Here is a 22,845-nt window from a genome sequence, read left to right as displayed (position 1 = left end):
CGGAGACACGCGTCCTATTGGGCGCTGAGCCCGGCCTGGGCCGAGCCAAGCGACCGTGGTGGCGAGAACGCGGTGCCCGGCGAGCAGGGCCTAGGGCCTGGCAGGAGTACTGCTTTGCACAGAGTGGGCAGGCAGGACGCAGACTAGCAGTGTCTTTAACGAGATGGTTCAGTAATGTTTGCATAGTGCTGCTGTTCTCCCACAGGTGTGCTGCATGCGTATGCTGTATGTGCTCACTGTATTTTCTTTCAGTGTTAGAAGTGCACAGTATCACACAGAGACAATCTGCACATATTGGTTGTAAACTACTGTTGAAAGAGTAAGATGGAGGAAAAAGAGAAAAAGAAGCATCGTGCAAAGCACAGTGGGCCAAAAGCAGAGAAGAAAAGGAAACGTTATCTCAATGAACTTGGAATAGGAGATGAGGAGAATGCGCGGAAGAGGAACCCCAAAGCCTTTACGGTCCAGTCCGCTGTGCGGATGGCCAGAACTTTCCATAGGTAAGAAATGGGAAATGGCGTGCAATGTTGGATGAATGGATAGGTGTTGCTTGGGGTTCTTTGTTACTGTGTAGAAATATACATAGTGTATTTTTCACTGATGCACTCACATAACTCGTCAGTCACCAGGTTGTGTTGTAGTTTATGCACGTGTCAGAAGCGTGATGCTTTTTGTGTTACATGGTACAGCTGTGGTAGTGAACAGGAAAAAGAGTGTATGTAACTCCTTAGGCTTGGAGTTCCACATATATATTAGTATTTGGGCTCTTGTCGAACCTTTATGCCCAAGCTTTTGCAAATACTGAAGACTTTCAAATAATAAATGTTACCTTTTGTAAGTTTTTGTATTTGCTTATTATATTTTGCTTTTCTCAGAACTCAGGATTTGAAGACTAAAAAACATCACATTCCTGTGGTTGACCGTACTCCTTTGGAGCCACCTCCTGTGGTGGTGGTTGTAGTTGGCCCTCCCAAGGTTGGGAAAAGCACCTTAATAAAGTGTCTTATTAAGAACTTCACAAGGCAAAAACTGGTTGAAATCCGGGGTCCTGTTACAATTGTTTCAGGTGAGAACAAAGGAAAAATTGAAATGCTTACTTTGCACTCCTTACTTGTCTTCCTTTGAGAGCTAGGACATGTTAATGTTCTCATAAATTTAGGTAATTTTGAATAAATCATTTGGATGTCTTATAAGGCACACTTAGTAAAAGAATAGTGAGATTTAGGCCTCTGGGGTACTTGTCCCTCTGAACTTTTCCACCCTGCTGGGATCCCAGTTCTGTGTCATTTTTTGGTTTTGTGATTTGTTCATTTTTTCTTTTTCCCTTTCTGGCTTTTTTCCAGTTTCTTCCATTCCCAAAACTTTTCCCAAGTTTTCATTTTCCACTGGGTTCTGTTTTCACTTTTGGACTGTTATTGTCTGGCTTCATCTTAACCTCTGCATGTGTTTCCCGTTCTGTCAGGTTCCTGTTCTCTAATCCTGTCTTTGTGTCCCTTTCTTTCTTAAGCCAAGAACTAATTTGCCTGGCCATTTCTAGTTACATTTCTCCACCTCACCCCCTCATCAGTTCCTTTTCCTTTTTGTTAAGTTTTCAGGCCCAGTTTCCACTTGTCTGATTCTTTTCCTTTCATGCTTTTTTCTGAATGTTACCTGGGGTGATTATTGAGGTTCTAGGGGGAGCACAGCCTGCAGCAGCTCAAGAAAGCCGTTTGTAAGGGAGATCTTGCTGGACAACTGTATGTTTGGTGCAGATAGGTTCTTCAGAGACTTAAACTAGTAAATCTCATTTCTGCAAGGAATAACTGACAAATACAGGAAAGGAAAAATTGAAAGAAAAATTCATGTGTTCAGCTGCATTTCCTAATTGGTCTACTGGGACTCAGCAGTTGAATTTTGCAATTGATTACCTGAAGAAAAAAAAAATCATAGATGTTGTCTGTAGTTGTTTAAAGTTGTCTTTTTTTATGTCTAAAGTTCAGTTAGCCATCTGAGCTAACTGGTTAGTCAAGCTGAGCTAACAGTGGCTGACTACAGGAATGCGACCTGAAAAGAAAACGGTGGACTGATTAGTTTGATCCTTCTATTTCAGTTTTTCATTCTTAATTCTATTTTCAGGTAAAAAACGCAGGCTAACTATTATTGAATGTGGATGTGACATTAACACAATGATTGACCTGGCCAAAGTTGCTGATTTGGTGAGTTAACAGTGGCATGTGATTTCTGCTGTAATTTGTATTGAAAATACTACGTTTGGCTGGAGTGCACCAATGTCTGATTTCTCTACCCATTGCTATGGAAGACAAAACTGTCTTTAGTTTCAGACAGAACAGGACTAAGCTTGACCATAAACCCAATGTTCTGGAACAACTCCTAGGACTTTCCTTATCCTGGGTGTGGGGAGAAATAAAAGTGTGTGTGTGTGCGTGCTGGTGGGGAGGATGCATAAGGGAAATGTAACTGAACTTCAGTGCTGGTACATTTGTCAACTTTTAATGAAAGATCTTATAACAAGCCAAGGTGATAAAGCGACTTTTCATTAAAGGATTTGGTCAAACCACGTAAAATCTGAAAATGGCTTTTAGTCAGGAAGTTTTTCACTAATGTATACAGTAGAAATAGATATTAGCTTATTGGTTGGTTTTATTTGATACACTCTCTCTCTGAGTCTTTTGAGGACCGCTGTGTAGTAATACAGTTGATTTCAGTGGAGTGTGGTCAACGTTGTAATTGGCTTGTAACTTTCAGTTCAACTGGATTACGTCAACTGATCTTGGGGGACCCAATGCATGATCCATTTGTCTGTTCAGAATTCACATTACTTGTGGTTTTGAGGTATATTATTAATAGCTGATTACAGCTTGGGATCCTAATCTAGATATTAACTATAAATATCTAAATACATGAGTGCACTAATCCGGATATTATTCTACTTGCATGTTTTCTACTTGAGGAAGGGAGAAGTATTAAAAAATACAATTTTTTTCTGTTGGTAGGTGAGACTGATGTTTGAGAGTCTTCATGCACATGATGCTGCTGAGAATCTGTTTGGTTTTATTGTTAGGAGGCTGAGATGACATAATCGACTGCAGATCTCTGTCATTAGTTCCCATGTGTTTTAAGTTCTTAATTGCTGAGGTCCTCATACAACTTTGTTTCCATTTTCATGTGACTGTTGGGTGCTGTTTTCCTGTGTCAGTGCATTTTAGTGATGCATAATTGTAACCACAATGAGAGAATTGTTTGTCTCATGTTACTAGAAAACTTGGCCTGAGAGGCATTAGTGCATCCAAGACATAGATATTAAAATTTTACTCATTTTCCCAAACATTCTTGCAAATATTGGGAAATACTGAATTTTGCATATTTTAAATTCGCCAAGTAAACACCAGTTCAGACCTTACTATGATACTGTATGTTAATGCATTCGTAGAGCAGCCTTATTCTTTTATAGTTTTCTTGGAATCAACAAGCAAATCAAATCTGTATAAAGGAGATTTGATTGACTGGAAGAAGAGGTTTGATTTCCTAAGCACCACTAACTTCTAAGGCAGCTAAGATCCATACTTCAGTTAAAAAGACATGGTTGACTTTTGGGTTATATGAAAATAAAGAACAAAACAAAAAGTTTTTGCTTCCCAAGAAGGTTATGATTTTTAAACGTGTGGTCTTTGAAATTGGCTCATGTGCATACCGTGGTGTTACAGTGAAATGCTGATGTTGTGTTTTCAGGTTCTGATGCTTATTGATGCCAGCTTTGGATTTGAGATGGAAACATTTGAATTCCTGAACATTTGTCAGGTACATGGCTTTCCCAAAATTATGGGAGTTCTTACACACCTGGATACATTCAAGAACAACAAACAATTAAAGAAGACTAAAAAGAAGTTAAAGCACAGGTTCTGGACTGAAGTGTATCCGGTATGACATTCAACATTAATTTTCCCATATATTTGCATTAAGAAGCTAAATTAAATGTGGGAATATACTTAGGTCTTTATTAGTCTCTACATCTTTTAAATAATACCATAAATGGACCAAATGCTGTTGTACCAGATCATGTAATCTTTCTGCTTTTTGCTCAAATACTTGTGTAATTCTCTATCCCAGTGTGACTAGCTACTAAACACGTGATACTAGTTGAAAGGTCTGTTACACAGCTGCTGTGCAATGAGGATCTGTTTGTAAGTCTGAGACTGTTTGTAAGTCTGAGGCACAAATTAACCTTTGCATGAGATTTTGTGGATGTGAGTTATGAATTAGGGAGGAGTTTTCATGCTGAAGGAAACTCGTTAGGTTGATCTTGATCCAATTTTAACCTGCAATTTCTGGTTATCATTTACTAATTAGAATGTCATTACTTTTTTTAGTTTAGTATTACATTTATGTTTAATATTTTGTCTTTTTAATGTGTTTAGGGTGCTAAGCTGTTTTATCTGTCTGGGATGGTTCACGGAGAATACCAAAAACAAGAAATTCACAATTTGGGGCGTTTTATCTCAGTTATGAAATTCAGACCTCTTACTTGGCAAACATCTCACCCCTATGTTCTTGCAGACAGGTGTGTACTTTTCTCTCTGTTCTTCAATCTCAGCATAGATAGGACCTTGCTGTTTAAAACCCCCCAAAGCCCTATAATATTAGAGCCAGTCAGCTCTATGTGTGAATGGGTATTTAGTCTTATCCAGGTGGTTTTGGGGAAATAAAAGCATACTTTTCAGGTTTGTGACAATAACTTTAGCCAAGCAGTTTTTACTTTCATTAGATCAGCCCTTTAGTATATTGCAAATACTTCAGAAACGCAGAAAAAAATAAGTAAAAATGAATATAATCCTGCTTGTCGGTGATTATATTGAATTTCTGTGCACAAGAAACAGTATTCCAGCAATTTGACAACAACTGGTGAAATTAGCCTTCTGAGTTCCCTGGAACATTCCTCTGCTCCATCTCCACATATAGCATTTGATCCACAGTCTCTTTGGAACATGAAGGTAACCTTGATGGTGGCTCTGTCTACCTGAGTACTTGCCATATTTTATTGCTAGATTGCTTACATTTATGACTAAACTCCCACAGGTCTCTTTCAAAGCTCTAATTCTTCAGGAAAAAAAAAAGTCAGAAGTATCATACAAAGTCCTGTCAAAATACACAAAGCAAAGGGAGGGATAATGAGGGAAAAGAAAAACATCTGTAGTCTTTCAGTAACATTATTTTAGGTTTCTATAACTGTTACAATTATTTTGGTTGTTGGGGGAGTTCTGAGCTGATTTGCCATCAGAATGTGCCCATCTTCTTCCTTTGCTGTGTTTGTGTTGCCTCCCTTGTGCAGTGTAGGAAGGAGCTCTGGAAGGCGTTTTGCCCTCATCTGCCTGAAAACAGCCAATATTTCCCTCTACCCTTTCCTGTGGTAGTTTTTCTATTGCTTACCGCCATTATCAGGGAAAAGAAGGTAATATGTGGTTGCAGGAATGTAGCTTTCAGCTGTTTTCCCTCTAATGGCAAAATTGATTTGAGGAGAGCTGTGTGTGGCAAGTATATAAACAGTAATTAAAATGTGCTAAGCAAGCAGTACATGTTTATTGAAATGTCAATAAGTGTTCAGGAGATGCATTGTTGAACATGATTATACAAATTTTAAAATGTTTCTGAAAGATCTTTTTGTCTATAGATTTTTTGTTTCTTACGATCATTCTGTTTCAATTATGAGAGTCTGCAGACCATGCAGTGACAGCAGTGATGCTGCAATTCTCTTAAACAGCCTTTTTTCAAAAGTTACTTGTTAGGACTGATGGATATTTGATGGATATTCTTGTTAGTTGTTAAGACTGATGAATATTCTAACTTTTTTAATGTTGGGTAGAATGGAAGAGTTGACAAACCCAGAAGATGTTCGAATCAATCCAAAATGTGACAGGAAGATATCACTCTATGGATATGTGAGAGGAGCACACCTGAAAAACAAAAGTCAAATTCATATGCCAGGTAATTTATCATATTCTTCTAATTGTTTTTTGTACTGACCTATGAATAACGACATAGCTGTTGCTATTTTTATTGTTGAAATTGTGAAATAGATTTTTCATCTTCCCAAATATGTTATGCGTTTAGAAATTATTTTTCATAGTACACGTTTTTGTAAAAACAAATAATTGTAAACTATTTTGGTTTTATTTGTTCCATTTTGTTGCAGTGTTTAAACACAGTATTGGCAGTGTCTGAAGTTCTTCAAAGGTGTTTTGCTTTAAAAGGTGCCTGAAGTGCAAAACATAGGAGCTGTAATAGTGAAAAGTAAATTTGGCTTATGTAAAATTTCGTATATTCCTTGAATAGGTTTCATATTGTAAGTGAATGTTTTAAAAGCTTAATATCAGAAATATTTTAATAATAAATTTACAGACCTACTCATGAAAGTGATTGTTAGTTTTCTTGTTTAAAAACAAGCAAGTTCAGTGGCGGAAGAATTGGATGTTTGATACGAGCTTGCTGTTGATGAATTGTGGAATGTTACAATGTGTTTGGGTTTTTTTTATCTTTTCATGGTGAATTGTATGAATTTTAGAATCTAGACTTCATGAGAACCTTATTATTTCCCTTGTCTGTCACCCCAGGTGTAGGAGACTTTACTGTGAGTGATGTGAGTTTCCTACCAGACCCCTGTGCTCTACCTGAACAGCAGAAGAAGCGTTCTTTAAATGAGAAAGAGAAACTAGTCTATGCCCCTCTATCAGGAGTTGGGGGCATTGTATATGATAAAGATGCTGTTTATATTGACCTTGGTGGTAGCCATGCTCATGAAAAAGAAGAGGTAAGAGAATACTGTTGGTGATTTTAATTCTCTTGCAAAATGTCATTTTTAGCCTTAGAGTCAAAATAAGTGTTAAAAAATAAGCTGCTTTAGAATAATCAATCCTTATATATCCATAGTGGGTATGGATATACTCACTAGTGATTTCAGAGGAGGAATATTTTTATTATCTCTGCATGAAATATCGTGCAAAACATTTGAAGGATCACTTAATAAGTACCTAAAGTAGTTTCAGTAATTTTCCAAACATTGACTTAAGATTTGTAAAAATTCCTGGTACTGGGGTATTATCACTCTTGTTTTGCAGGGAAGGGTCATTGTGGGAAAACATAGGACTTGACTGGTCAGAGGGAGAGGTGCAAAACAGATTGCATACAAACAGATTGAATTCACTGTTTTCCCTGTACTGTGCTAAAGGTCATATACATTTACTGTAGTGGTTGCATACTGTGATGGAGGCCCTGTTTAATTTTTCTTGGATTTAACATTACATGCATTCTTGAAATGTGAAGACAGAAGGAAGACCTTGTTATTTTGAGAAAATGTTTATATGAAGTGCTTTGGATTTTTTTCTTGGAACATGCATATTTCTACTGTTTTAGGCAGATTAATGACTGTGTTAGCTGTCCATTAGACTTTTTAAAATTCATTTTAGTTGAAAACTAAACCATCTTCGCTTTCCAGGAAGAAGTGAGACCAAATCATGAATTAGTTCAGAGCCTCATCTCTACGCATTCAGCCATTGATGTTAAGATGGCGTCAAGCAAGGTCTCTCTCTTCATGGACTCTAGACCCATAGGTTCAGAAGATATAGGACAAGAGTAAGTTATGAATGCATCTCTTAATTGCAGGCTCCAATGTAGGAAAAATTCTCTGTAGAGCACAGTTAGAATGGCTTATTGTTTAATTCTTCCTGTTCTGAGACTACTCATATGACACTTGTATTTTGAGATAGGACTAATTGATATTAGAAAAGTTTTGTCAGTAGTATAGTCCTGCCTTCCAGGAACTCTTGCTGTTATAGCCCTAAGTAACATATTTGTATTTTTCTTCAGAGTTTTTGAAAACATCAGTCATAATCTTCAGTAAAATTCATTGTATAAACTATTTTCATTCCATGGAAAATGAAGAAATTCCTTGGAATTATTTATGACTGTAACATAGGGTATATTCTCGAATTAAGAGGCATTCCATACTTAAAGAACTCCATTCCCTTTTTAATGTTCTCCATAACCTCACCCTGCTAAAAAAAAAAAAAAAAATTGCATGTTAACATGAAGTTTCATTGTTTCACTGCAATTTCCTTGTATTTTAACCTCTTACCCTGGTTGTGATCTTTGGGAAAACAGGTTTGTGATGCCAAAAGAAGAGAGACAGATTGATTTGAAGACTGGAAGAGTACGTCGGAAGGCATTGTTTGAAGAAGAGGAGAAAGAAAATGATGATGCTGAAAGTGATGAGGAAGACAACCAAGAAGAAGAAGAAGCAGCAGCGTCTGAGGGTGGAAGTGATGGTGATGATGAAGATGATACTGAGGAAGACAGTGACAGAGAGCCATTAGGGGAAGAGATGGCTGTTGGGAGAGCCAAACGTCTGAAAACAGAGGTGGCTAAAGAAGAAACTGTAAATGAACTGCTAGCATTTGCAGACAGTGATGATGATCTTGAGATGAGTTCTGAAGGAGAAGGAAAAACTGACCCTGAAGAGAGCGAGATGGAGGAAGATGAGGAGGAGGAGGAAGACCAAAGGACTTACAAAAATGAAAGCTCAGATTCTGAATTAGAGGCTGCAGGCAAAAGAGTGTCTGAGTCTAGGCAGTATGAAATAAAAAGTGAAGATACAGAAATGAGATCACAAATTTCAGATCACAGTCTGAAAAGAAAAGCAGTGCTCACTACAGATTCGGGCAACTGTACAGCAGAAGAGGCATCAGAATCTGAGGTTGAGAACTCTTCCCTTGATGAGGGTGAGGATGAAGAAGGATCACATGATGAATTGGAAGCTGAGGAGTCAAGTAAGAAAGGATTTCGGCACACTCAGGCAAAAAAGGCTGATAGACAGTCTAAAATTAAAGCTGAGGATGATGATGTGGAGAATCTACTGAGAGAGGAAGATGAGTATGAAGAAAAAATAGATTTTTCTGCTGACACAACAGGTAGACTATGAATGAACTGTCCATTTTTAATTGGGTTCATTTTTAAAGGATATTATAATTAGTAAATATTATATAGTGTTGTCCCTTCAAAATAGATAGAGTTGGTAAGTGGGAAACTTCATGTTAGGAAATTCACTGGGATCATCTGCTATTTGCCTTTAATTTGCAATGAAATATGCAGGTATCAGGTTTCCTTCCTCTAAAATGGAGGTGATTCATTTTTTAAACTTCATTGATTCTGCATACATTTATCTTTTAATCTTTTTACATTTAGAAGGAATAAAACATTCTGGGGGGGAGCATTACTAAAATGTATTACCTATTCACTGAGCATTGGAACAGATTGCCCAGAGGAGTTGTAGAATCTCCATCCTTGGAAAAATGCAAAAGCTGTCTGAACATGGTGGTGGGCAACCTGCTCTAAGTGGTCATACTTGTAAAGAAATGGGACTTTACAGGATGACCTTCAGAAGTCCCTTCCTACCTCAACTATTCTGCACATCTGTGAGGAAGACATGTATCATCACAAAAAATCATAGAATCTGTTCCTGTTCCTAATGATCTCAAATTTTTGTCCTAAAATTAGGGCTCATTAGAAAAAAAATCAGCGATATAATTTGTTAGCCACAGTTTATGTTTCTGTGTATACATGGAGTGTGGAAAAAACCAACCTGTGGGTTCTGTCTACACTTCTTAAGCCTGTTACTGTCGTGTCCTTACTTAAATTATTTGTGTAGCTCCTAATTCTTGTACTTTCTTGGAGGTAGAATGCAAGTTTTTTTCCATTTTCAGGTGCACTTAAGTGGAAAGAGGACCTCGCACAGAAGGCAGCACAGGCCTTTTTAAGACAGCAGCGTTCGACCCCCAATCTTCGTAAACTTGTATATGGAACAGGTATATATATGTTTGGAAACTTGTACTGTCTTAATATATGGTAGTTTTTTAGCTGTGACTGAGTTTGCAAGTCTGAATCCGAGCACTGTCTTTTGGTGGGAGGCTTGAGAAGAGTTAGTTGACTTTTGGGTTTGTTGGTTTTTTTCATTGCTGATAGTTATTTTCACTAATAATTGTAATAAAGACAGACCTTACTTTTCCAACAAAAAGCATTTTGAGGTTATTTTCCAGACTACTTTATTGTTACTCATATTTTCTGGTACAGTTATTTCTCCCCAGGCATTTAGAGTTCAGTCATTTATATAATTATCTGGTAGATACTACTCAAATCCATTGTGGTAATTGATGTGTTTTATAAAGGGATGTCGCTTGTTGGTTGCTCTCAGGAATACCTGTCAGTGACTTCGCATGGAATACTCTCTTAGATATGACTTAGTATTATCATGTCTGTAATAAGTGTTCTTGTCAAGAAGAAAAAAAACTAGATGGCTTAAAAGGAAGAGAAAATTACTATGTCTGTGATTTGTCCTGTTTAATTGACAAGTTTTCCAGTAGTTGAGTGTACGAACCTCATCATGCAGAACCTCTGTAGAACACAAATAGAATTTGGCTTTTGTAAATCATCCACACTGCAGGAGTGAGATTTGCTGACAGATTCTCAAGTCTTCTGATGTTTTTGATCTACAGACTAACTTAATGTTGTTTCTCTACACAGATGATTTTGGTATTGTTTCTAGTTATGATATTGAATGAACATCCTATGTTTATTTACTTGGCAATGTAATTTTTTTTTTGATTATTCCAGTTATGCTAATAGAACCAGATTTCAGGTTGGTCAAAGAAATTTGAGCTCTAGAATTTGTGAAATTAATTACATGATTCCACGAAGAACTGTACAACTGCAGTTCACTGTGATCATCACAGTGTATGATATGTACCTGGTTGCTGCTCACCTTATTTTGTGAGGTTGTTAATTTAACTCTTTGACACTCGGTCAGTGTAGCTTTTTCTTCAGTCTTTCATATATAAAACTATTTTTTGTTTGCATCTTCTTTTTTTCTCAAAGTACTTTCACAATACTGCAGGTATTATATAACATAAGGTGGAAGAGAAGTTATTAATGAATGTAATTCATGTACTGTGGGGAAAATAATCACAGCTTGTATGTTTCATTTAGCTGTTGAGGATGAAGACCCTGAGGGTGAGGATGCAGGTGATGAACTTGGAGGTTTGTTTCATGTCAGCCGTCCAGACAAAGCATCCAAACAGAAGGCTAATGCTCTTGACTGCTCCAAATTTCTGATAGAAAAACCGCAAGATTGGGATTTAGAAGAGGTAATACCATTGGATAATTGCTTCAGTGCATCCTATACTGCTTGTGTCCTGCTGTCTCGTAAAGTACTACTGAGTTGTCATTGAAATAGACCTATGGGAGCTACAGCCAGATTGTCATATCTTCTGCTACTTGCTGTTGTTAAAATAGTTACTAGCTAACAGATTCCAAGACCTGTTCTTACAGAAATGGTAAGTTAGTCAATTTAATGCTTGGCTGTCTTGACTATTTGGTGGATCATAGTTTCCCCTGCTTTTTACTTCTTGACATATAAATAGCAATCCTGGGTGAAAACATAATGTAAGAAGGTAGAGACCTTGTTAATGTAAAGACTTCTGGGCAAGAACTGAGTTGGTTTCATATTCCTGCTTTTACTGAGGCATCGTGTACTTTTGGTCATGATGTCTTGATATGGAGGTGTGTCTGAGAATAGCAGATTGAGCTGGTATCTCTGACAAGGGAATGCATTGCAGAATGTTTCTGTTGATCACAAGCTGTAACTATATAAGGCAACGACACTATTATTTTGCAGGTTATGAGCAGTATTCGAGACTGCTTTGTTACAGGAAAATGGGAAGATGATAAAGATGCAGCTAAACTGTTGGAGGAGGATGGTATGTGTAAGACTTCTGAAAATTATTAATGTATACAGGATTTTTAAGAACAGTATGACTTCATGGTTACACGTGTAGAATGTTTTGCATTAGTGATATACTTGCAATATTTTCAAACTATTACATAAATTATTATGCAGATACTAATACAATTAAACATTGCTGTAAATCTCTGCACAAACAGTAGGCAAATAGCACATTCTGAATTCTGAAAATATTCTCACTGAAAAATAGTTTATAATTTAAATTAGGAAATTTAGTCCTTGGTCCACACTTGGGCATGCCAACTTTGAGTTATGTATCTGAGTTTAGCTATTTATCCTCTGTCAATGGTTTATTCTTGTGGATAGTTTCAGTAGAAATAAGCAGAAATTCTTTTTTAATCGGAAGTCACATTTGACTGAAAAGTGAGATCTATCTTCAGATGTTTTGGAGTTGGCTTTTTAATTAGGAAATATTTATAAAATTTTAATATTATGGCTGTATCTTGCATGCAAAATGATTGTGGTTTGACAGGCTTCTATAAGCATTTGTTTTTAACTTAAGAATTGTCTGCTATATTTATTTTTTAATGTTTTTTAATTAAGGGTAGGAGCTTGATTGTTCAGCTGGTGACTTGTGTCATTAGAGTGCTAACTAATGTGTGGTCCTTTAGAATGATCTAAACTTTATTTACATTTTTGAAACCATAAAAAGTATTGAAAGGAAAGAGGAGGAGCCACTGGAGTTCAGCTGAGAATGTTCAGCTGAAACTAGAGAGGGCAGAACAGACATATAAAACTGTTGATGGAAAGAAAAAATATTTGTGCTGAAACTAATCTACAAAGCAGTACCAAGAAATTTACAATACTGAAAGTATGATAAATTGTATGGAATGATAGAGCAGAATGTTTAACTGACAGATATCTTGGGTGCTTATGGTTGCAGAAGAACTGTATGGAGATTTTGAAGATCTTGAAACCGGTGTTGTGTACAAAGGGAAGCATGCTGATGAAGGAACTGAGGTCTGACCTGTATTTTTACGTTCTTTATCAACATACATGTATATGAGTTTCTGATCAAGTGATAAGCTTCCTGTGTAATAAACCTGTTTTTCAAGAATTGATAGGAAAGAATTCAGTGGGAACAAGTTAAAAATGATGCAAGCATCACGGACTTTGGTGTCTGTAAATATCTAGAATCGCATGTTTCATTCTTAAACTGAATTGTTGTTTAAAGTTAATTATGTAAGTTACATAATTAACATAAGAACATAAATAAGTGAGGAAGTTACCTCACTTATTTAACAGTAGGTGTCAGGCTTAATCAAGAGCTGGAGGATCTCGAGGTATGAAAGAAGTGTTTAAACTCAGATGAGATCGTAACTGTTTGTACTGTGTAATTTCATCTGATGCGGAAGATTGTAGAGCTCTGTTTAAACACAGTTTCCTAGCCGTTCTTCATATCTGCATAAAAGAGGCTGGTGGAAGCAATTTTATGCTGTGGCTTGGATATCTTCCAAGAACGTTACTGTAGTTGTCTGTGATGGTACAGATTGAAAAATCAGGGGTTTTTTTCAGACTGAGCAACTTGATGGCTTTGCATTTCATTATAAAATTGAGGGTAATGGCATAATTTTGGCAGTTTTCAAATAGTCTGTGAAAAAACTTCCTCCTCTCTGGCCTCTAGAGTGCTGCCTTCCAGCACAGTATTACTCAGTGCCATCAGCCATTACTTTTTTTTTTCATTATGTTTACTTAAGCTGTGTAGTGACAGATATATCAGTTCTAGGGACTGTTCCCTGGCATTAAAATAAATGTTAAGTCAAGTAGTTTTCTCAGTGAAAAGGAGTATGATAGATTATTAAATATTTTGGTCGTTACTGAAGTTACATCTTCCTGTATTAATAATTTACTAATTTCTGTCTAAAATTTAAATATTTTTAAAGAGTCTAATAATTTGCATTATGACAAAATATTACTTACTATATATTAAATTGTTAAGCAGAAGGTTGTTTTTCAGTGAACATGTTTGATAACTTACTGTTGCTTAGTCTGGAAGTGAAGAAGAGGAGGAAGATGAAAAAACGTCCAAACCAGAACCAGAGGAGGAGGAAAAGAAAAAGGAGCGCATGGACAAGAAACGGAAACTGAAAGAAATGTTTGATGCAGAGTATGATGAAGGGGATGCCACGTACTTTGATGATCTTAAAGAAGAAATGCATAAACAAGCACAGGTACTAGCTGTTACCTTGGCAATGTATCTGGCTGTATGTCTTGAAAAATACTCCACAGAGTTTGCCCAAAGGTTTTTTCCTGGAGATACTTCAGAAAATATACACAAAAAATACATGCTTGCAATTTTTTTATGGTTGGACATTTTGCTTCCGTAACTGGAAAGAAAAACAAGCAAACAAACCAGAGATTAATTTAAATTGACTTCAGTTAACCATACTCTAAATCACTGAGCAAGTCAGATGCGTCATCTACGCTTCAAAAACGTAGGAGAAAAAATTCCCATCCAGGAGGTGGGGGAAAGGCAGGCATCTTTTTATGTGTAGGAAGGTGAAAAACTTTCTCATACTGATTTGTGTCAAATATTTTCCTAGTATTACTTCTAGAGTGTTTTTTGCAATGTTATTAGCGGATAAGTAAGTTCTGTAAGCCTTTTCATCAAACCATCAAGTTATTTTAAGGAATAAATTATTGATGACCATTGCTCTTTGCATGTGGTAGAAGTCTTCAGGGTAACAGTATCCAGAAAGTAGCTTCTTTCTTTGGCTGACTTGGGAGAACATTGTGTTATATTGCTAATAACTTCACTGCCTTCTGACAACATGTTGTCCTAAATAGTCATTAAATTAATCATTACCTTCTTGCATTAGCCTCCGTCATAAGAGATCATGTGAGCTCTGGTATGATGTACTTATTAAGAGCACTTCAAGCATAAAGTCTGGAATTCCAGTAAAGAAACACAAGACAATTTGCAACTGTTTGACTGGAGGTCTGTTCCAGAAGTACGTATCAGCAGTACTCCTACTGCAGGATGGAAGGGCAAGGATCTCAAAATGGGGATGTGTAAAGGCTTCTAGAATAATTTACTTGGACCAGAAGATTTGTGCCATATCTCAATCAATACCTTGAGAAATGAAATTAATAACTAGTTTGCTTAAACATGGCATTCTAAAGGTAGCTGAACATCAGGAGCTAGAACAGGAGCGTGAGGATTCTGTTATTCACAAGTATATCTTGTTAAATATTTACATAATATCTACATTCAATTGATACAGAAAAGCTTTAAAAGACCCTTTTGATGATATACAGTGTGAGGTTGCACAGAAATATTTTTAAGCTGCTGAGTAAGATAGGAGCCCAGCCTTCTCATAAAGTGGCACCTTAAAGATCAGGATATTAACTTCAAAAGGTACTTAGGCTCCTAAATAAAAATGTACTTCTGACAGTTGTATCTTTAAAATCCAAGGTCACTATTATGAAAGATACATCAAAGTCACTGAGTCATTTGCTTCTTTTGGGTACTGTCTTTCAACTAGACTAACAGGCTCACTTGGGATTTCAAATTGGAAGGAATTCATGGTGGCAGAGATCTTGCTGTGAATAAAAAGTCACAGAACCTATAGATCTTTCCCAAAAGATTTATATAAATGTTAGCATGTCTTAAATAGAACTGGCACCTCATGAACAAATTATTAGTACTTGAATTTTGTAAAACACATGGTGGCTTTCTTTTTGTCACATAGCTTAATCGAGAAGAATTTGAAGATCAAGATGATGAGACCAGAGTGCAGTATGAAGGCTTCCGACCTGGGATGTATGTTCGAATAGAAATTGAGAATGTCCCATGTGAATTTGTCCTGAATTTTGACCCTCATTATCCTATTATCCTGGGTGGTCTAGGCAACAGTGAAGGAAATGTTGGATATGTACAGGTATGTAACCAGTGCTGTGAGTGCACTTTATATTGGCACAGGTGTGCTTCAGAGTGCCTGGAGTTACTTATTTTCTGTTTATTAAAGATACAGTAAGCGCAGAGAGAAACCTTCATCTTTGTCTCTTGAATAGGGGATTCACTTTTGACACTATCAACTGCAGTAGCAGATGCTGAATTTTTACAGGCTTGACTGGATAACTGGAAAAAGTAGTTACTGTTGTTTAATGTTCATCTACAGAGATGTCTTAGGACTAAGGTCTGATATTGCAATTGCTAAATTACAAACATAAATTCTGCTCTGAGGTTCATGGTTTTGGACAAATGGCTATAGAGAAGTTGCACACACGCACATATATATATCTGTAGTAAAATAATACTTGTATGCATACAAACATGACTTCAAAGTGAGTGAAATACTGATCAGCTTGATCTTTGCAGTTAACCTAGTGTTAATGAGAGTCTTCGAAGGTACAGAGCTTACTGAGTAAAAAATACTAGTGTAGATGGTGCTTTCAATTATTCCTGAAATTAAGGCTTGATTTTCAGATTAATGTTGTTATCCTGTAACAGCATTGTTCATCTTTTCTTCTAATTAGTTGCGCCTGAAGAAGCACCGATGGTATAAGAGGATACTTAAGACACGTGATCCTTTAATCTTCTCATTAGGGTGGAGGCGATTTCAGACTATCCCCATGTTCTACATTGAGGATCACAATGGGCGTCATAGGCTTCTGAAGTACACACCACAACATATGCATTGTGGAGCAACTTTCTGGGGTAAGGGCATTCTGGAGTTACTGTCCTGTGTCACTTAATCATTATAAAATTCTCAGGCTTTACAGGATGTATCAGGAAGTACAGCTTTTAGAACGGGAAGTCTTTAAAAAGTTGCGTTCCCTGTGAAATACCAAATAACACCAAATAGTATGGGAAGACAGGCTGTTGCCTATAGTTGGTGAATTATTTGAATGATTTGTGAATTATTTGGCTTTTAATCAAATTCTGAGCATTCAGCTAGGTTGTATTGCATCAAAGAGGAATGTGGTTTGTTGGCTGTGTGCAGAGAGACACTTGCACATGTTAAGGGCCCAGTCCTGCAAATGCTTCTGAACATGAGTAACTTCTTGTTAACTATTCCTTTTACTTTCGTGGTACTGTGTATGTGAGTAATGGGTTAAATACTTCCACCTTTTATTTGGTTTTATTAATTGAGAATATTTGGCATGTATTTCTAGGATTTCTGACTTTAAATGGAAGCTAGATATTGTGTGGTAAAGGTTTTCATAAATTTTTTAATTTAATGTTCTTGTAGGGCCCATCACTCCTCAGGGGACAGGATTTTTGGCAGTTCAGTCTGTCAGTGGCACAACGGTAGGTTTGTTACCACAAAAGGTTGTTTACTACTTTCCACATGTCTTTGGACATACAGATTTGGGGAAGAAGGTGTATGTGTGGGAAAGCACTGATGTTGTAAGAACTGAAAAAGCAGGTAGACTCAAGCTTTTGAAAGGTGTATTACGGTGAGATAGGAAACTGGATGGAGGCTTTTAACAATTTTTATCTACTACACTGAAAATGAACAATACTGCTTTATTATTTTCTGTGGAAGGAATTATACCTACTTGATTTTCAGTTATTAAGTATTTAGATAACTTTAAAACCTTTTCACAGGATGAGATGCTGTTGAAAATGTCTCTAGCATGATACTGACTTACAGCAGTGCACAAAGCGCTTCTCCTTTGAGACTTTCTGTCTGAGTAAGATTGTGTTTTGTAAAAGAGAACACAGTGAGGTAGATAACAAGGACTCTTAGATTGCTTCCAAGGTAATTAGAATGGCAGTTCTGAAAATCTCATTAGTGAATGGTAGGAATGTTATGTCAGCAGCACCTCAACTAGTCTGTATGAAGTCAATTTGCATTTGTCATGCTGCTGTACTCCTGCAGAGGTTATAAATTCTGAACTCAAACTCTAAAAAGCAGTGAAATTGTATCAGGGAAATGGTTTGTTCACTGGTATTAAATATACATTCAGCAGTGTCTTTCATCTCTGTATGTTTCAGCCTGATTTCCGGATTGCTGCAACAGGAGTTGTGCTCGATTTGGATAAATCCATAACTATTGTAAAGAAATTAAAGCTAACTGGTTTTCCATTCAAAATTTTTAAGAACACTTCTTTTATTAAGGTAGGTATGTATACTGCAAAACCACATATGCCAATGTTAGGAAAGAATGCAACCTGGGACTCCGTCCATGTCTCTTTCCTGAGGCAGAAGTTCCCCTTAATTGTTGCATACTGTTCTGGCTCTCAGTGCTGCTTGGCTTTTTCTGAGCTCTCTTCAGTGCAATTTCTGAAGTTTGATTCAGTTTGATCCCACTGAGTTTCAGCTTTGGGATCAAAGATGACTTCTAGCAGTGCTTAGGACTGTATAATTACAGTTACAAAAATGTTTTGGACAGGAAGTATTGCAGAAGAGAATTTTCACTGACCTTCCAACTGTCCTTAGATCACCTTTCAAGCTCAGGAAGAGGTTAGGTTATTCTGTGTTTGGGGCAGTAATCAACTAAGCACTGATCCCAACGGTGAAGTGTTCAGATATTCACACTAAGCATTGTTGTGGTTTAAGCCCAGCCGGTAACTCAGAACCATGCAGCCGCTTGCTCACTCCCCCTCCTTCTTTCTCCCCCCGCTCCCGGAAGGATGGGGAGGAAAATCGGAAGAATGTAACTCCCACGGGTTGAGGTAACAGCTCTCCAGTAACTAAGATATAATACAAACCACTACTGATACCACCAATAATAATGATAAGAGGGATAACAAGGGGAGAGGACACAACCACTCACCACCTGCCGACCGATACTCAGCCTGACCCGAGCAGCGATCTGGGCCTTCTGGGTAACTCCCCCCAGTTTATATACTGGGCATGATGTGCTGTGGTATGGAATACCCCTTTGGCCAGTTTGGGTCAGGTATCCTGCCTCTGCTTCCTCCTGGCTTCCCCTCCTCCCTGTCAGAGCATGAGACTGAGAAAGTCCTTGGTCGGAGTGAACATTACTTAGCAACAGCTAAAAACATTGGTGTTATCAGCGTTGTTCCCAGGCTGAAAGTCAAAACCACAGCACTGCACCAGCTACTAAGAAGGACTAAAAAATGACTGCTGTAGCTGAACCCAGGACAAGCATACACAGATTTTTTCTTTTTTTTTTCCCTGACTTTGTGATATATGAAAGAAGCGCAGACCTTGGAGAACTATATTGTATTAGTCTTGTAGCTAGCAACTTAAAGGCACCTTACTTTGCTTTTAAGATACGTTGTGTTCTACCAGATGACTTTAAAAGAGAACTGAACAGGTTCTCTTAAATACGTTCTGGTTTATAATTCTAAATGTGTATATTTAATGCTAAAAAGTTTTGCTAGGTTACTTCTAGTAGTTTACCCTAAAGTCAGCTTAGTAGGTTTTTTGGTATGATCAGGACTCTTAGTATAAACACAATTATATGTTCTTCCTATTTCTTTATAAGATAGGCTTCTGGGAATTACTTAAGTTTTTGTGGCCTACATAGGTCACAGAGAGACTTAGCATCTTAATGATGGTGGCTAATTCACACTTTCAGGGAATGTTTAACTCTCAGTTGGAAGTGGCTAAATTTGAAGGTGCAGCAATTCGTACTGTGAGTGGTATCCGAGGACAGATCAAAAAGGCCCTCCGAACTCCAGTAGGTGCTTTCAGAGCAACATTTGAAGACAAATTGCTGATGAGTGGTAAGTTGCACTTTCCATGTAAGTTATCACACAACTTTCATCCTGCTTCACAGATTGAAAAGACATGTCTCAGAATCTCTGGAATCTGATAATTGAGATCTGAATTCAAAGAGCATGAAATGCCTGGTGAGATGCAGAATTAAATTAAAAAAAAAAAGTACATTTTATGTTGTATTTTTTCAATTAGAATTAATGTAGTATGCAGATGAAAAGGTTTGTCTTGGAGACCTGTTTTGCTGACTATTTTCAAGTGTTTTACACAGCATGGTGTTCTTTTCTCCTTGAACACAAACATGAATTATATTTACTGGTAGTAGAAGAATATTTTTCTGAGAAATCCAGAGTTGCATTGTAACTCTAGTTAACTTTTTTCCTTAACCTGTTGGGGAAATTATGCAGGTGATAGGGCTGAGTTATCGTCTATGTTTGCTAAGTGTCACTGTGATGTTGAGAACATGAGTTTATGCTTGTTTGGGTTTAATGACCTCTATTTTCTTAAACCTATTGAAATTATGTGTAGTGCAAAATAAATGCCAGTTCTTTTATAGAAAGAGGTGGAGGAAAAGCAAATTGTCTTTGTCAGTAATAGTAGAGGTACAGATACATATGTGAACTCTGTTGCTAGCTCTTTAATATGATTCATGAGTAGGGTATATTCAACTGGCTGCCCTTCAGGAGTATGTACTGTTCATAACTTAATGGGGTTTTGCAGGATATGAGCGTACCTTGCCTTTTGCCTGATGTTGAAGTGATTTGGTATATATACCAAACACAACACTAGCATGTGGTCTGGATGTTATTTACCTATTCTATTCAGGCAGTCTTTGCTTAGAGTGTGGATGTGATGAGTTGTGTGTTATAGAGCCAAGTAATATTTCATTTTCTTTCAGATATTGTCTTTGTGAGGACTTGGTATCCTGTTTCTATCCCAACATTTTATAACCCCGTAACATCCTTGCTGAAGCCAGCAGGTGAGAAAGATAGTTGGAGTGGAATGAAGACGACAGGCCAGCTGAGGCATGAGCGAGGCATCAAACTGAAACAAAACAAAGATTCTCTCTATAAGGTATATTTCATATGACTTTTTTTTTTCTCTCTTTTAAGCCAGTTTTCACAGTCAGGTTTGCACTCTGCCTCAGACTCTGCAGGCTGAGAGCAGTGTAAATACATGCTCATACATATGCATGCCTGACTTCATATTTTTATCCACAAGGCACAGTCTTTCCTTGCATGAGATGGGAATAAAGCAGTGGAAAGCAGATTGTTGCGGGTCAGTGGAAGTTTATAAAGTAATCTGCAGGGTAGAAGTCTTACCCCCAGTGGCTTACTGAGGCTTCTGTCATAGTAAAATTGGGGTGAACATCCCATTCACAATTGGATGCAAGGACGTCAGAGAACGTTTTTGGGTTTGGGGTTTTTTGGGGAAGGGGGAGGGCACGGAGGGGAGAGTGTGTGTTGGATTGTGGTGTTTGTTTTTATTCCCCTGAAAAATGGAAAATAAAAGCTTTCTAAGATCATGATCTTAGGTATGTTTTATATCCATTCTTTTAGCCTATTGTGAGGGAGAAGAGGCATTTCAATAAGCTCCACATTCCTAAAGCACTGCAGAAGGCACTGCCTTTTAAGAACAAGCCTAAGAATCTCGAGAAGAAAGGCAAGACTCCAAAAGACCAGTGGAGACCAGCTGTTATCAGGGAGCCTCATGAAAAGAAGGTAATTATCACTTGCTCTGAAACAAGGACTCACAAAGTGTAAATGTATTGCTTGGACCATTTCTAACTTATTTTAGCACTTGATTCTACTGCTAGTGCTGAAGGTGTATATACTAGTGGAAAATTATCATCTGCAATTTGTTTTATTTCTCTTCTGTCACGCAGAATGTGCATGGAACTGTCACTGACTGGACAGTCTATATTTTTTAAAACAGTAGGTCACCTTAAGCTTAACTTTGATTTTTTGTTCTTGTCACAGCACTTGCAAGGTATTTCAGTGGCATGTAGTGCTCTCACATAATGGATGATTTAAATTGGCAACCGTGGTCTTCTGACTTGTCATTGCTATACATTATTGACACAGACAGGACTTAAAGCGAATATTCTGCTTCAAAAATTAAGGATTACAGAGTGTTTGCAACAGCAACAAGATCCGAACTGCAGTTTAAATGTTCTGTAGTAGCAGTTAGGCATAGCCTTTTAAGTAGTACCTAACCAAAATCAGAGATCACAAAAAATAAACATTTAATTAACTTCCTAGGAAGATAAACAGTTAAACCATTTTAGAAATATGGTAACAGGTGCAGAAATAATTAGGAGCTTGCCTTGAATCTCTGATTCATTATATGTCTCTCTGCAGAGGTTAAACTGTTTCTTGCTCGCCAAAACTGAACTGTTTGTATATTGATTCTCCATTTTCTGTTTTAGATATCGGCTCTACTCAGTGCTTTGAGTACAGTGAATAATTACAAGATAAAGAAAGCCAAAGTAAAACATCGGGAACATCTTAAAGAATATCTCAAAGTTAAGCAGAAGGAGGATGAACAGAAATTCAAGAGGCAAAAGGAGGCTAAGAAAAAAATATATCGCATACTGGGACAAAGGGAGAAAAAGAGGCAGAAATCAAGCTTGAAAGGATCTAGCAAGGGAGAGAAGAGTATATAAAATATCATCAGATTTCAGGCTAAATGGGGAATGAGGGTAGATGTGCAATTTTCTGTTGGAGAAACAAAAAGGCCTTGGACTACACTAGATGTGATCTCAGGAGAAGAAAAAAAATGCAAATATGACATTATTCATACTCTTGAATACATTTAGCAGTGTATATAAGTAAGATGTAGAAGTATGGATTGTGGTTTTTCTACCTGATACTCTGGAGGGCTTTGTATTTCAGTATATTTCTATCCATACTGCATATTCTATCTAGCCAATAAAAGTATTTTAATGTCAATTACAGAATACTGTTTGTAAGTGTTTTGTCTTAGTACTAGTGGACTTCTGTGGAAGAAAGAAGTCCTCTGGATGTCGCTGAATGTGTTTCTGTGTTGGCAGTACTTTGAGCCATAGCCTAAATTTTGCCTTTGGCAAATCTTCCATTAAAAGGTGTGAAGATAGCTGTTACTGGGCAGGAGTGTTGGATTTTCTAGCTTTGATGTGGTAGCAGATGCCACCAAAGGAGCTTGCAGTGTTTAGATCATCTGGTCCTGCATGAAAGCATCTCAGTTTTTTTGACTTCTCCCTAGATGTTAAGCAGATCTTCAAAACAGTGTTCCATCCAGATCTTCTGTTACTTGACCAGTTTTGGCACACTGGCACTGTCAGTAGATACCTCAATGCCTGCAGCTCTCTGGACAAGCAGTATCGGAC

General features: G+C 37.3%; 1 protein-coding gene across 2 annotated transcripts; it reads left to right on the top strand.

The window, feature by feature from the left end:
• Window positions 1–324: 324 nt before the first annotated feature.
• On the top strand, window positions 325–22,437 carry BMS1 (BMS1 ribosome biogenesis factor). 2 transcript variants are annotated; one of them, XM_010011638.1, is made up of 22 exons: window positions 325–500; window positions 876–1,066; window positions 2,116–2,195; window positions 3,730–3,918; window positions 4,416–4,558; window positions 5,858–5,979; window positions 6,606–6,783; window positions 7,477–7,623; window positions 8,152–8,957; window positions 9,750–9,851; window positions 11,029–11,186; window positions 11,717–11,798; window positions 12,726–12,802; window positions 13,849–14,013; window positions 15,535–15,723; window positions 16,322–16,502; window positions 17,038–17,096; window positions 17,787–17,909; window positions 19,339–19,486; window positions 20,377–20,552; window positions 21,038–21,199; window positions 21,907–22,437. In XM_010011638.1, exons 1-22 carry the CDS (start codon window positions 325–327, stop codon window positions 22,141–22,143), a joined length of 3,891 nt encoding a protein of 1,296 aa, XP_010009940.1. In that variant the 3' UTR covers window positions 22,144–22,437. The 2 variants fall into 2 exon arrangements, with proteins under 2 accessions (XP_010009940.1, XP_010009939.1); XM_010011637.1 differs by having other exon boundaries at window positions 13,831–14,013.
• The last annotated feature ends 408 nt before the right edge of the window (window positions 22,438–22,845 follow it).

This window comes from Nestor notabilis, unplaced genomic scaffold (genome assembly GCF_000696875.1).
Source record: "Nestor notabilis isolate BGI_N333 unplaced genomic scaffold, ASM69687v1 scaffold14933, whole genome shotgun sequence".
NCBI classification, from domain to species: Eukaryota; Metazoa; Chordata; class Aves; order Psittaciformes; family Psittacidae; genus Nestor; species Nestor notabilis.
Note: the sequence above shows the minus strand (reverse complement) of the source record. Positions and strands in the feature narration are given on the sequence as shown.